Here is a 13,235-nt window from a genome sequence, read left to right as displayed (position 1 = left end):
GAGAGAGACCCTAACACAATTCATTTTGTGCTTTAGATGATTACAAATACTGGTAAAGGAAGCAGTGAAGTACTCCTCTCTTTCGTTTGATATACCGAACTGTGGATGAATCTTAATTTTTGTGTTGGAATGAATTTAGAAATGCATTTGCTTATTGTATTTTAATTTGTTATTGATCTTTAAAAAAAACGTTGTTATTTTGGAAGCATGTTACAATCATACCTAGAATGTGCTTCTTTACTTGCCACTTTCCCATTGGAGTACTACTTCTAATGGCATGGAAGAGAGCACTCTATAATATATCCCTGTTTAAGTTTTAAATGATTTTCCCAGACTCTGAGGAAAATTGATACTCCACAGTATGTGCCACAGTTATTCTGTGACTGGCCATAGTGGTTGGTACAACACTGACTCCGTTTTTATGAGCTATAACAATTGTTGAAACTAAAGACCTGTTTTTTCGTGGAACTGGAGAGCTTTCTTTTCATGTAGACGCTTAAATGTTCAAGCAGATGCATTTACATAGTGATAGACAGTGCTCTTGAAAAAGACACACAGTGCTCATTAGCCATATTTATTTTCCTTATGGTTACCTAGAATATTAACATTGTCACTTTATTTTTTTAAATTTTTTAATTTTTTATACATCTATAAATATAGATATGTATACATACATACATATATACATTCTAGAGCTATATGCATTTCTATATTTACATTTATATCTACATCTACCCCGTACATCTATTTTTTTTCTTTTTTTTTTCCACACACATATACACACACTGTATTTTATTTTTACAAGAGATAAATAAACTGACACCAAGCATTGTAAATGAATGACCACAACAAAAGCAACAACTATTGCAATTACCAAACACGAAACACACTCATACTGTCATAATATTGACATTCAGTCCAGTAATCCTCCACTGTAACAGCTCCTTTACTTTGCAGTGAAAATTGATTTGTATATTTTTTGCCTCTGAGTCCTTGTGGGATTTTTTTTTTTTATTCAAACAGAAAGTCACAAAAATTATAATCATCCTCATCAGTTCACTCAGTCCCCTGTAATTAATTTTTTTTTCATCTTGATATTAACTTTGTCACTTTAGCTGGCTCTTGGCCCTTCCTGTTTAAGAGAGAATGCATCTGTGTTTCAGATCCCTTTGTGTCAGGATTTGACAGTTGCCACTAATTATAGGGGCGACTAAGGCCTCTGTGAAACTGTTCATCATACATCAAGTTTTTTGCTGGTACTTTATTCAGCATTATATTTGGAGTTAGGACACCCTGTGAAGTTTTCACACAAGTGCTGTATAGTGGACGTGGAAGTTTCTGCAGCTGTTAACAGCTTCTGAGAAATAATAGACTACTCAGTCTCTCATCAAAGACTCTTGGTTTCTCAAGAATTTTAAATGGTGATCATTCTCCTTATCTAAAACCATTTCAGCTTGAAATATTTGTTTACCTTCATGCCTTAATCTATACAATTCTTGCTGGAATACACGGTCTTTTTTTTTAAACTCTGTCTCAGGATTTAACCTCTGTACTCCTGTTACTTAAAAACTTAATTTTAGAATTTGAACTTCTTTCTAAACTTTTAGGCTCTATAGTTGCTGAGGCCAAAGCTCAGTTTGAACTTCGGAGTTCTTTTCTGAGTGGTCAAGCTTATACGATGACTGCATGTTAGTGGATCTGGCTCACTCTTTCCATACATAGTGACAATAAGCTTATAGGCAGTTTTACATTCAGTTTGGGCAGGAGAAAAAACCAACTTCATAAGCCCCATCTTTCTAAAGCATATTTATGTTTTTCTCCTTGAAGCCTGAGGACTGCATATTCTACATACTATCCCTCTGTACCCTTAGTCCAGATCATTACAGTGAATCCTTTAAGAATTTTTTTAAATAAAATATATGCTGTAAGTAATTTAGTACAGTACACATAATTAAAAGATGATAAAAGCATTCAGTGTTGAGGGTTTGTGATTATATGCCTTTAAAGCCTAAAGCAGCTCAAACGATGATGTTTCTTATAGTAAACTAGCTACAACTGTCCGTACCTCTCCTGATGGCAAGAACTCTCTCCGGTGCTTTGAATCTCTTTTAGACAGTCCCAGAAACTTAGCTTGGTTTGGGACTCCCAAAGCCATGCTTTGCAGAGCCAATCTAAACTAAACATAGAAGATCATGTGAATGTTAAATGTTTAGGGTGTTGATATTTTTGTTACTATACCTATGGTGAATAATTTTAGGTATTAACATAAAACATAAGTAATTGATTATAACCCAGGTGAATATTCAAAGTAAACATTGAAAAGGGAGCAGCATTCTTGAAACAGAATCCTGTATTTTACACCAATGATTGGTCTAACATATCATTTTTCATTTTCTGAGGTCAGTTGATTGGTGAACATTTGTTGAACATTTAATTCAGCAGATGTTTATTGAGTGCTAGGCATTATGCTAGTCAGAATTTTAAATTCTATTATGATTATTTCTCTGGAGAATTCTTTTTTTAAAAAAATTTATTTTATTTATTTTTGGCTGCGTTGGGTCTTCGTTGCTGTACACGGGCTTTCTCTAGTTGCGGCGAGCGGGGGCTACTCTTCATTGCGGTGTGCGGGCTTCTCATTGCGGTGGCTTCTCTTGTTGTGGAGCATAGGCTCTAGGCATGCGGGCTTCAGTAGTTGTGGTGCGTGGGCTTCAGTAGTTGTGGCTCAGTAATTGTGGTGCACGGGCTTCGTTGCTCTTCAGCATGTGGGATCTTCCCATACCAGGGCTTGAACCCTTGTCCCCTGCATTGGCAGGCAGATTCTTAACCACTGCGCCACCAGGGAAGCCCCTCTGGAGAATTCTTGAATGAAGAATTTCACAACTTAGTTTGTAAGAAAGGCTTATGATTTCTTAGGTAACTAAAAATTTTGTTATTTAAGGTCTCGTTCAACCCTTGGACACAATAGATCTCACTGGAGCCAAGGTTCAAGTTCTCATACAAGTCGACCACAGGAACCACGGAACCGCAGTAGGATTTCTACTGTTATACAGCCCTTGAGGCAGAATGCAGCAGAAGTTGTGGACCTTACTGTTGATGAAGATGGTAAGTTGGAGTACTAGCAGTGTAGAATTATGAAGAAGATTTGGTAAAATGAAGTATCTTAATATGCTAGAAACTTCTATTGCTGCTTAATGGTAATATATATTAAATTACAGGGAAGTTGCCAGGTATCCTAATGTTATTTTTCAATTAATATAATAACCTCAGTTTGTAAGTTGTGTCTAAAAATTCTTTCTGATTATTACTTCATTGCTTGGTAGTTATTTTCTTAGAAAAAAATTATTTTTACAAGACGTGGTTTGATCTATCCTCAGACTTATGTGTTATTGATACTTTCATTTATAATATTGTTATCATACTTTAACTTTGCTATGAAAAATAGAAACAACACTTTAAAAATACAGAACAGAAAAGCAATATAACTGAGTTTATTTTTTTATTTTTTATTTTTTATTTTTTTTATTTTTATTTATTTATTTTTGGCTGTGTTGGGTCTTCGTTTCTGTGCGAGGGCCTTCTCTAGTTGGGGCAAGCGGGGGCCACTCTTCATCGCGGTGCGCGGGCCTCTCACTATTGCAGCTTCTCTTGTTGCAGAGCGCAGGCTCAGTAATTGTGGCTCACGGGCCCAGTTGCTCCGCGGCATGTGGGATCTTCCCAGACCAGGGCTCAAACCCGTGTCCCCTGCATTGGCAGGCAGATTCTCAACCACTGCGCCACCAGGGAAGCCCCTAACTGAGTTTAAATGGTTAATACTGGTTATTTGAAATGTTCAGTTTGCTTTTAAAAGTTGTGTTATCCTTCAGTGTAATAATATGGTTACCTTATGTGCTGCTCAGCTTTAGTGTTTTGTTTTGGCTTACAGCTGCACCCAAGTAACTGAGGAAATAAAGCTAGAGTTGGAAAACAGAGGTTAGGGAAAGTGGTAGCAAGTATGAATATATGAATACGTATGTGAATTTTCCCTCATATTGAGAATTGTCTTCAGATAGTAATAGTTACATCTTAGAAGGAAATGGTCAGTCATAATTTCCTTAAGGAGACAGTAAGCCGTATATGAATTTGTTAATTTTGGCAGTTAGCTATAAATTGGAAAAAGGGTACATTCGCTAGGTAGGAAGAGTTAGGGGCCTTGTGCAATCATCTCTTATATCGGCTGTTTGCAGTTTGGATGATCATAACTTTCAGAGTAGCAGTACTTTGGAATTAAGATGTTTATTAAGAGGTTATTTATTCCCATTGTCTACGTTTCATTTAACAATGTCTCGGTTTTTATTTTGAAGCACCATAAATTATCTGTAAGGCAGTGGTTAATACAATAGGGATTAATTAAAGATTACTCAGTTAAATATTGATGGCTCTTTTGGAAACTTTTTGTGTGTTTTCCCATGTGACACCTGCCATCCAGTAAAGTAACAAAATGTGACAGAGTAGCCTTTTAACCCACTAGAATTTAGTTCAAACAGAATACTTTTACTTTTAGGTTAAAAGTATTCCAGTGATCAGGAGATGCCCCCTTCTCCCTACTGGTTTCTTTTAGTGGAAGGCTTCTACCTTATTAAAAATAAGTCCAAAGCTTAAGTTTATCAGTTAGACCAGTGGTTCTTACCTACTGGCCATTTTGTGCCCCTAGAGACATTTGGCAATATCTACAGACACTTTTGGTTCTCACAGTTGGGGGAGAGTGCTATTACCATCTAATGGGTAGAGGCCCAGGGATGCTGCTAAACATCCTACAGTGCAAAGGACAGTCCACCCTCCTCCCCTCCCATCTCCAACAAAGAATTATTCAGCCACTGTCAATACTGCTAAGATTGAGAAACTGAGATAAACTCTTTGCAAATCAACAGACGTTCCTCCCTCCCCCTTTTATGTTTAGGCAAATATATTTCTTTAAGCATCTGAAGTACAGGGTCCCATATAGACTAGCAGGTACTATTTGTGTTTCAGGAATCAGCGTACCTCACTTCATTGTATAGAATAGTTGTCCTCTCATTGTATATCACATTTAAAGAGTGATAATTCAGGTCTAATTATTGTGACTATGTAATTATTATTATTAGTATTATTATGTAATTATTATTCCCATTATTCTTAATTTTTAAACAGTCATTTAACAATTAGGGTCTAAAGTATAACTCATTCATAAGTTAAGGTCTGCCTGAAATTTCTTTTAATTTCTACTACAGAAACTTTAATTTTTATTAGAAAGCACTGATGAACATTAATATTGGCAAAAAAATTTGGGGGAAAAACGTACAAAAAGGCATGTAAGAAAGAAATTAAAACGGTTATTAAAAATCATAGCTAATGTTTATTGAATGACTACTGCTTATAAAGCATCATATAAAATGCTTTATATGTGTGATCTCTGTTCATCCTAACAACAGTTCTGTGAAGAAAATTCTGTACTTTCCTAGTTCTACAGGTGAGGAAATAGAGAGTGGTTAAGTAATTTATCCTAGATCATACTGTCAGTGATGAAATCAGAATTGCTATCCAAGCTGTGTGACTCTAGAATCCATAATGTAACCAGAGAAAGTACAATTTGTATACTGTTCTAACAGCCTGTGACAATGTGTATAAACATAGGAGAGGGACTTTTACTTTGCCTCTTTTCTTTGTGATCAGAAGACTTACATGGTCATTACCCAAAAAAACTATGTTAGTCCTTTGAATTATTGGAATATACATATATGTGTTGGGTTTTTAAAAATGCAGTAACATGTCATTTTAATGTTGCAGTTTAACTTTATGAAAACTTTTTTTTTTTACTGTATATTGTACTTATTAGAGGGTTCATATCTTGTTTTAATAATTATCATAAAAATGTTAGCTTTTATTAAAATATAACCCATTACCTAATTTGTTTTGAAATGCTAAATAAACATTTTGTATTTTGTAGAACCTACTGTAGTACCAACCACTTCCACGAGAATGGAATCACAAACCACAAGCGCTTCCATTAACAATTCAAATCCACCTACCTCTGAGCAGCCCTCTGATACTGCTTCAGCTGTCACTAGTAGCCAACCCTCCGCAGTGTCAGAGACTTCACCTATGCTTGCAAGCAATAGTATGACTGGTACTTCTACAGGAGGTATGTAAAAAAAGAAAAAGAAAAAAAAAAGAAGAGCAGGGAAGGGACTCTTTGTTAGAAAAAGGATTGTTGTTTTTAAGATTTTAGCTGTGTTAGCAAGAGTGTATTCTTAGAATAAGCATCATATGTGAACAAAGTGGTCTCTATTAGAATTAGACTGACTTCATATTTGAGTCTGTGTGCTATATGTTACTGAAGTATTACAGCTCAACTGAAAGAGATGGGGGAGAATTGAATGGCTGACACCAAAAATATAAGCAACGAAAGAAAAATATAGATAAACAGGACTTCATCAAATTTAAAATTTTTGTACATCAAAGGAAATTTTAAGAAAGTGAAAAGATAGCCTACAGAATGGGAGAAAAATATTTGAAAATCAGATATTTGATAAGGCTCTAGTATCCAGAATATATAAAGAACTTGCACAACTCAATAATAAAAAGAAAAGCAACCCAGTTTTAAAATGGGCAAAGAATTTACATAGGCATTTTTCCAGAGAAGAAGGTCATTTGTACTAATGACCAAGAAGCACATGAAAACATTATTAGTTATTAGGGAAAAGCAAATCAAAACCAGAATGAAATTCCACTTTACTCCCACCAGGATATCTATAATTAAACAAAACAAAAACAAAGAACAGGAAATCAGAAGATAAGCAGGGTTAACAAGGATATAGAGAAATTGGAACCTTTATTTTCTTTTCTTTTTATACATTTATTTATTTTGTTTTATTTATTTTTGGCTGTGTTGGGTCTTCATTGCTGCAAGCTTTGGGCTTTCTCTAGTTGCGGCGAGCAGGGGCTTCTCTTCGTTGCGGTGCACGGGCTTCTCAGTGCGGTGGTTTCTCTTGTTGCAGAGCACGGGCTCTAGGTGCACGGGCTTCAGTAGTTGTGGCTTGCGGGCTCTAGAGCACAGGCTCAGTAGTTGTGGTGCACGGGCTTAGTTGCTCCGCAGCATGTGGGATCTTCCTGGACCAGGGCTCAAACCCATGTGCCCCGCATTGGCAGGCGGATTCTTAACCACTGCGCCATCAAGGAAGCCCCTGGAACCTTTATTAATATCTGGTGGGAATGTAAAATGATGCAGCCACTGTAGAAAACACTTTGACAGTTCCTCAAAAAGTGAAACACAGAGTTAGCAGCATATGACCCACAAGTCCACGCCTACATCCGTATCCAAAAGAATTGAAAATAGGAATGGGAGTTTTAAAAAGTTTGATGATGTCATTTTCCCAATATTTTGTGTTGTTGTTTACTCTTTTGGTGTCATATCTAAGAAACCATTGCCTAACCAAAGGTCTCAAAGATTTACTCTTCTGTTTTCTTTTAAGAGTTTTATAGTTTTAACTCTTATCTCAGATTAACTGGGTCTTAAAATAGTCTTTTTTTGCTCTTGAATGACGGCACAGAGATAGGAACTTGCTGTTTAGTAACAGAGACATCATAGACCCTATAGCTTGTAGATTGACTATATCACCATTAATAATGAAACCACCATATATTTTCTATCTTTTTTTTGCTTTTAATAATATATTTAATTCTTATAATATCCCTGTAACTTACCGTGAGCAGATTGGAAAACTGCTTGTGTCTGGTTTAGATCTCCCTTCCCTGGAAACTTGAGGCAAAGCTTGAGGAAACAAGGAGATTTCTCAGGTGTGTCTTTGAAAAAAAAAAATGTAGGCAGAAGTGAAATGGGCTTTTATTTCATTTATTGAGTGCACTGTCTTTCCTGGTAGCTTATGTACCCTATGCTTATCTAGATGTTATGTGAAACAGTCCCAACTTTATTTCAAGACAGTCTCAAAGCTTTTATTTATGTACTTATTTTTTAACACCCTTGTTTAGTTAGGATTCACATTTTATCTATTAGGTAGTAACTTCATTGCCTGAATGGCCTTCTCATGATATTACTCTGTCTTTTAATGACCACCCTTGGGATAGACTTGCTCATGTTGTATTTCTCTAGACTAGGAGAACCTTGTTCCAGGCCAAATTGTTCCTCTGTATGAATCTGATAGAAGCACATACAGGTATTCAGATTACATTAGGGGCGTTCAATTCTGCTGGCTTTATTACCTTCCAAGACTGTAGAACATCATTCACCTGTTTTCTTCACATCCTGTCCTTACTTTGCACCTTCTTGTATATTTCCAACCTTGAATCACTTGAGCCATGTAGCTTCTCTCTTATCCAGGTTCCTAAATGGGACTGGTAAAAATCATAGAACCATGCAGATTGGTGCCTCATGACTTTATGGTATCTAATCTTGGGCTTTTGTTAATAAGTTGTCATAGTGTGATATATCTCAATCGGTTCCCTTTCCTTCCCCTCAGTGTCTATTCCAAAATTCTCTTATTCTTCTTAAGACTCTCATTTCCGGGGGTAGGGGGGATAAAAAAAATAAATGAAGGTTCTCAAGCATGAATACTTGTAACTTCCAGCCCCTTTAATAAAAACTTTTGTGTACTTATACCTATCCATATCTCCTAACTCCTGGTCTCTTAACTCCTTCTTATAGTTTCCAGTCTCTTTATCTATGCTCCACTTCCTGTCCTTTCTTGTGTCCTTGACCTTGCTTTATCAGTTATCTTCCCTGTGTCTTCAGCATCTTTGTTGGTTCTGTTCCCTTCGTACACGCACGTGTACATTTGTGTTAAGTCTATGTACACCTAAGTGGATCTTCTTCACCTTAAACTCCTTCATTTAACTTTAACTCTGACTCCTTTCAGAACAAACAAACATGATGTTTAAAAATCTGGCAATAATTTTCTTCTCATCTTATTTTCTCCCAGGACTCTATTTTCATCCCTTCTTTCACTCGTCCATCTCATAACCGTAGGTGTTTTCACCTACCACCAGTATGCCGATGACTCACCATATTGTGCTTCCAGAACACTCTCCTTGTTTTCGTATCCAACCACCTCTCTTCTGGACCATTCTGCAGTCACCTCAAACTCAACATGCCCCAATCAGCTTATCATCTGACTTCTCAATGTTCTTAGCTTTATGCATATATGATATCTTATATATTCATTTATTCAGCAAGTATTTGTTGATTGCATACTATGTATCAGGCACTGTTCTAGACACCGGGAGCACAACATAAACAGTGCTAACAATTGTAGTGGATAAGAATAGCTAACATCTGTTGAACTCATAATATTGGTCAATAATTTATTTATATTAACTCTGATTTTTGTAATAACCTATGAGGCAGATTCTATTGTTCTTTTCATTTTACAGGTAAAGTAACTTGTCTAAGGTTATATGATAGTGGAGCAAGAATTCAAACCTACAAAGTCTGACTTGGATCCTGTACTCTTTCTTTATGCCAGGATTTCTCAACCTTGGCACTATTGTCTTTGGGCTGGACAGTTCTTGTGTGTGTGTGTGTGGGGGGGGTGGTTTTCCTGTGCATTGTAGGATATTAGCATTATTATTATATTTTTAATTTTATTAGAGTATAGTTGCTTTAATGTTGTGTTAGTTTCTGCTGTACAGCAAAGTGAATCAGCTATACGTATACATATATCCCCTCTTTTTTTGGATTTCCTTCCCATTTAGGTCACCACAGAGCATTGATTAGAATTCCTTGTGCTGTACAGTAGGTTCTCATTAGTTATCTCTTTTATACACAGTAGTGTATATATGTCAATCCCAATCTCCCAATTCATTCCACCCCCCTTCCCCCCCGGTAGCCATAGCAGCATTCTTGGCTTCTCCCTACTAAATAACCAGTAGCACTACCTCCCCTCCAGTTGTGACACCGAAAGTATCCCCAGGTGTTGCCAGATATTCCCTGGGGGGCAGTGTTGCTCTATACTGTACCTAGAACCTAATGCTTCTGTTATAATACTGGTTGATTTCTGTTTTAAATTTTCTCTGTACTTGATGATGAGCTCCTTGAGGACCAAAGATCAAGTCTTTCTCTTTTTCAGCACTAAGCTGCAACAATGCAGGCATGCCTCTTTTCCCTTGTGAGGTTAGCTTAAATTTAGCAAGCGCTTATTGAACCACCTACATTGTGCAGGCATGTTTCTAGTTTCTAGAGATAAAACAACAAAGGCAGACAATATCCATTCGTTATTTTAAAGGCCAGGACTTTCATTTTTCAGTACCTTTGTAGATCCTTAACCATGCCATTATTATGTATAAGACTTGCCAAATAAATGAATAAATGCATGAGTACATCTCAGTAATCCTCCTAGAATTACAATAAAAATATTTTAACCAGCTTGGTGTCACTGGGCTGTGGAGTTAATTCTTCTGGTGTAGATTTGTGATTATCTATTTTTAGTGGCCACTCAGCGGCCTAATTTTAATAAAAAAAAGGCAGTGTTTTATTTACTCAATCAGATGTCTTTGTATTTCGCCTCTACTCTGTGGCAGTTTTCTTTGGTCAGTAACTCTTGAACAAGAGGAGATTCAGTTGTCTTTACTTTGGATTGCTACCTTGTTTGAGCAACAGAGAGCTTCTGGACTGTAGGAAAATAAATATTAATTTAATTGGAAGCCAAAACTGTACCATAAGAAGTAGAGCTATAAGGTCAGTCCTCTTTTGGGGGCCATACTGCTAATCATATAACCCCTTAAATATGTGTTCAGCCTTAAGGATATTAAAGTCATTGTGCTTCCTCTTCACTCACTCTGAGTTTTGTATTTGAAATAATTGAAGACCAAGAGGGCAAATCATTTCCAAACAGGTTAAGTGTCATATCTGTCACTTCAGTCATGGCCCTAGCAGTCCCTAGATCTCTTGCTCTGGTTACAGACTCATCTCCTGAATCTTAGAGTTACACACAATCCTCAAATAACTGGGTTTGTAAAATTAATGTGTCATAGTTGGAAGGAATCATGAAGGTCATTTAGTCCATCCACTGAATGGATTTAGTGTCCCAAAGGTTTTCGATTTTCTTTTCTGACGTAACACACAATAAATGACATTTACTTGTGTAACATTTTTACGTGGGGGCTGAGATACAACCCTGAAAATGTTGTAGGAAGTAAAGTTCCTGTAATAATGATATTGCTGTAAATCTTACAGCCTTTGGGAAATAGCTACTTAATGTTTGATTCAGCATAGCCAAGATAGGCTGTTGATCATGGTCAGTTCCAGGTATGCCAGTTGTGACTCTGTCCAGGTTACTCAAGAAATTTGGAATGCAAATGAATGAAAGTGATTTAATTATAGAACTGACTTTGAATCTGCTGTCACTTATGTTTTAAAAGTGAACAGCTTGTTGACTTTCATTGTTTTTTGATACAAATTATTTGTAATATTTAACCTCTCAACTGATGATAACAAGGTAGTGCTAATTCCAGGAGGCTGTTAGAGATTAGTAAGAATTTGTAATTTTTTTCCATCCAAGTTTACAGACTCCTGAATTCTAGTTCTGAGGTTAAGAACCTTTACAAAAGGGTTCAGGAAATTAGCCCAAGTAGGCCAGAGTAGGAACTTGGGGTGGGGGGAACCAATATACACAGATTTAGAATAGAGATACTGCCTAACAGGGTTTAGATCACAGACTTTGCCCAGAAGAGAATCAGCAAAAGCAGGATAGGACATGTATGGGAGGGCAGACCCAGAAGAATTACAGGGAGGTGTACTGCAGTCAAACCCATCAATCAGAGCCTGAAGCATCCCCACCCAGATTCATTTATGTGAGTCTATAAATTCCCTTTATTGTTTAAGCCAGTTTCGGTTGGTTTTTGTATTATTTGTAAAGAACCAGAAGATTCCTAATTTTGGTACATTGGCCCAGAAGAGAATAGCTATGTACTGTGAGCCAAATAGGAGCAGGGTATCCCTGGTATTGGTTACTCTAGAAAAAAGGCTAGAACAGTGGTACTCCAGAATCCTAAGGATTCTGAGGTGATGCCTCATGAGTCACGGGGGGTGGGGGAAGGGAAGGACAGGGATTTGGGTTTTCCACTCTTCTAATTTTTATTTTTAAGTAAAAAAAATTATCTCCATTTTTATCTGTTTTATCTAATTTCCACATAATATGTAGTTTGAGGAAAGGGTGCTTTTTTTTTTAGAGGAGTTTGAAACACTAGGATAAACCTTCTGGGGACACTTTCTGCTGTTCTTTTGGCATGGAAGAACATACCTTCAAAATAACTGGGCATGTGACAGAGCATAATCAGGACTCGGATATTTCATACCTAGAAGATTATTATCTTTTCTAACAACAACCATGCAAGGCAATTATTGCTACATTTAATAGGTGAGAAAGAGGTTAAATAACTTTCCTAAGGTCACATTGCTCCAGATTAGACAGGCTCAGAATTAGAACTCAGGCCCATCTGACTCCATGTTTTTTCCCACTGTTCAACCTTGAGTCACTAGATCATTATAAGAGACTTTTAATTTTCGACATAGTAGAGTCTTATTTCTTTTGTTCTATTGGGTCTGAGTTTAGAGACCAGAGGAAGGGAAAAGACATTGGAAGTTAGTGAGACTTAGACAGATATGCTCTGAGTTGGGTGGTTATGTCTTTTTTTAAAAAAATAAATAAATTTATTTATTTATTTATTTTTGGCTGCATTGGGTCTTCGTTGCTGCGCGTGGGCTTTCTCTAGTGGCGGCGAGCGGGGGCTACTCTTCGTTGCGGTGCGCGGGCTTCTCAGTGTGGTGGCTTCTCTTGTTGCGGAGCATGGGCTCTAGGCGCAGGGGCTTCAGTAGTTGTGGCACGCGGGCTCAGTAGTTGTGGCACGCGGGCTCAGTAGTTGTGGCTCGCAGGCTCTAGAGCGCAGGCTCAGTAGTTGTGGCTCATGGGCTTAGTTGCTCTGCAGCATGTGGGATCTTCCCAGACCAGGGCTCGAACACATCTCCCCTACATTGGCAAGCGGATTCTTAACCACTGTGCCACCAGGGAAGCCCGTGTAGTTATGTCTTAAGAAGATAAGATTTTAAGAAGTACATAGTAGTCTTCATTATATAGGAATGATTTATAGTATTAGAGGCTCATGGAGCTCAGGAGAACCTTAGCTTTGTTGCATATAATGGAAAGACTCCCATGATATTTTAGAGTTTTTAAAATACAATTTAAAACTAATAATTTATAGTGACCTAG

General features: G+C 37.1%; 1 protein-coding gene across 8 annotated transcripts in view; it reads left to right on the top strand.

Annotated features, from left to right (window-relative positions):
• The window catches only part of RNF111 (ring finger protein 111), an 85,601-nt gene that overhangs the window by 50,735 nt on the left and 21,631 nt on the right, over positions 1-13,235 (top strand). For all 8 annotated transcript variants that reach the window (XM_059913170.1, XM_059913169.1, XM_059913167.1 and 5 more), the window contains 2 exons: positions 2,939-3,102; positions 5,963-6,157. In XM_059913170.1, coding sequence (XP_059769153.1) covers positions 2,939-3,102; positions 5,963-6,157 — 359 coding nt within the window. The remainder of the gene's footprint in view (positions 1-2,938; positions 3,103-5,962; positions 6,158-13,235) is intronic.

This window comes from Balaenoptera ricei, chromosome 2 (assembly GCF_028023285.1).
Source record: "Balaenoptera ricei isolate mBalRic1 chromosome 2, mBalRic1.hap2, whole genome shotgun sequence".
Lineage (NCBI taxonomy): Eukaryota > Metazoa > Chordata > Mammalia > Artiodactyla > Balaenopteridae > Balaenoptera > Balaenoptera ricei.
Note: the sequence above shows the minus strand (reverse complement) of the source record. Positions and strands in the feature narration are given on the sequence as shown.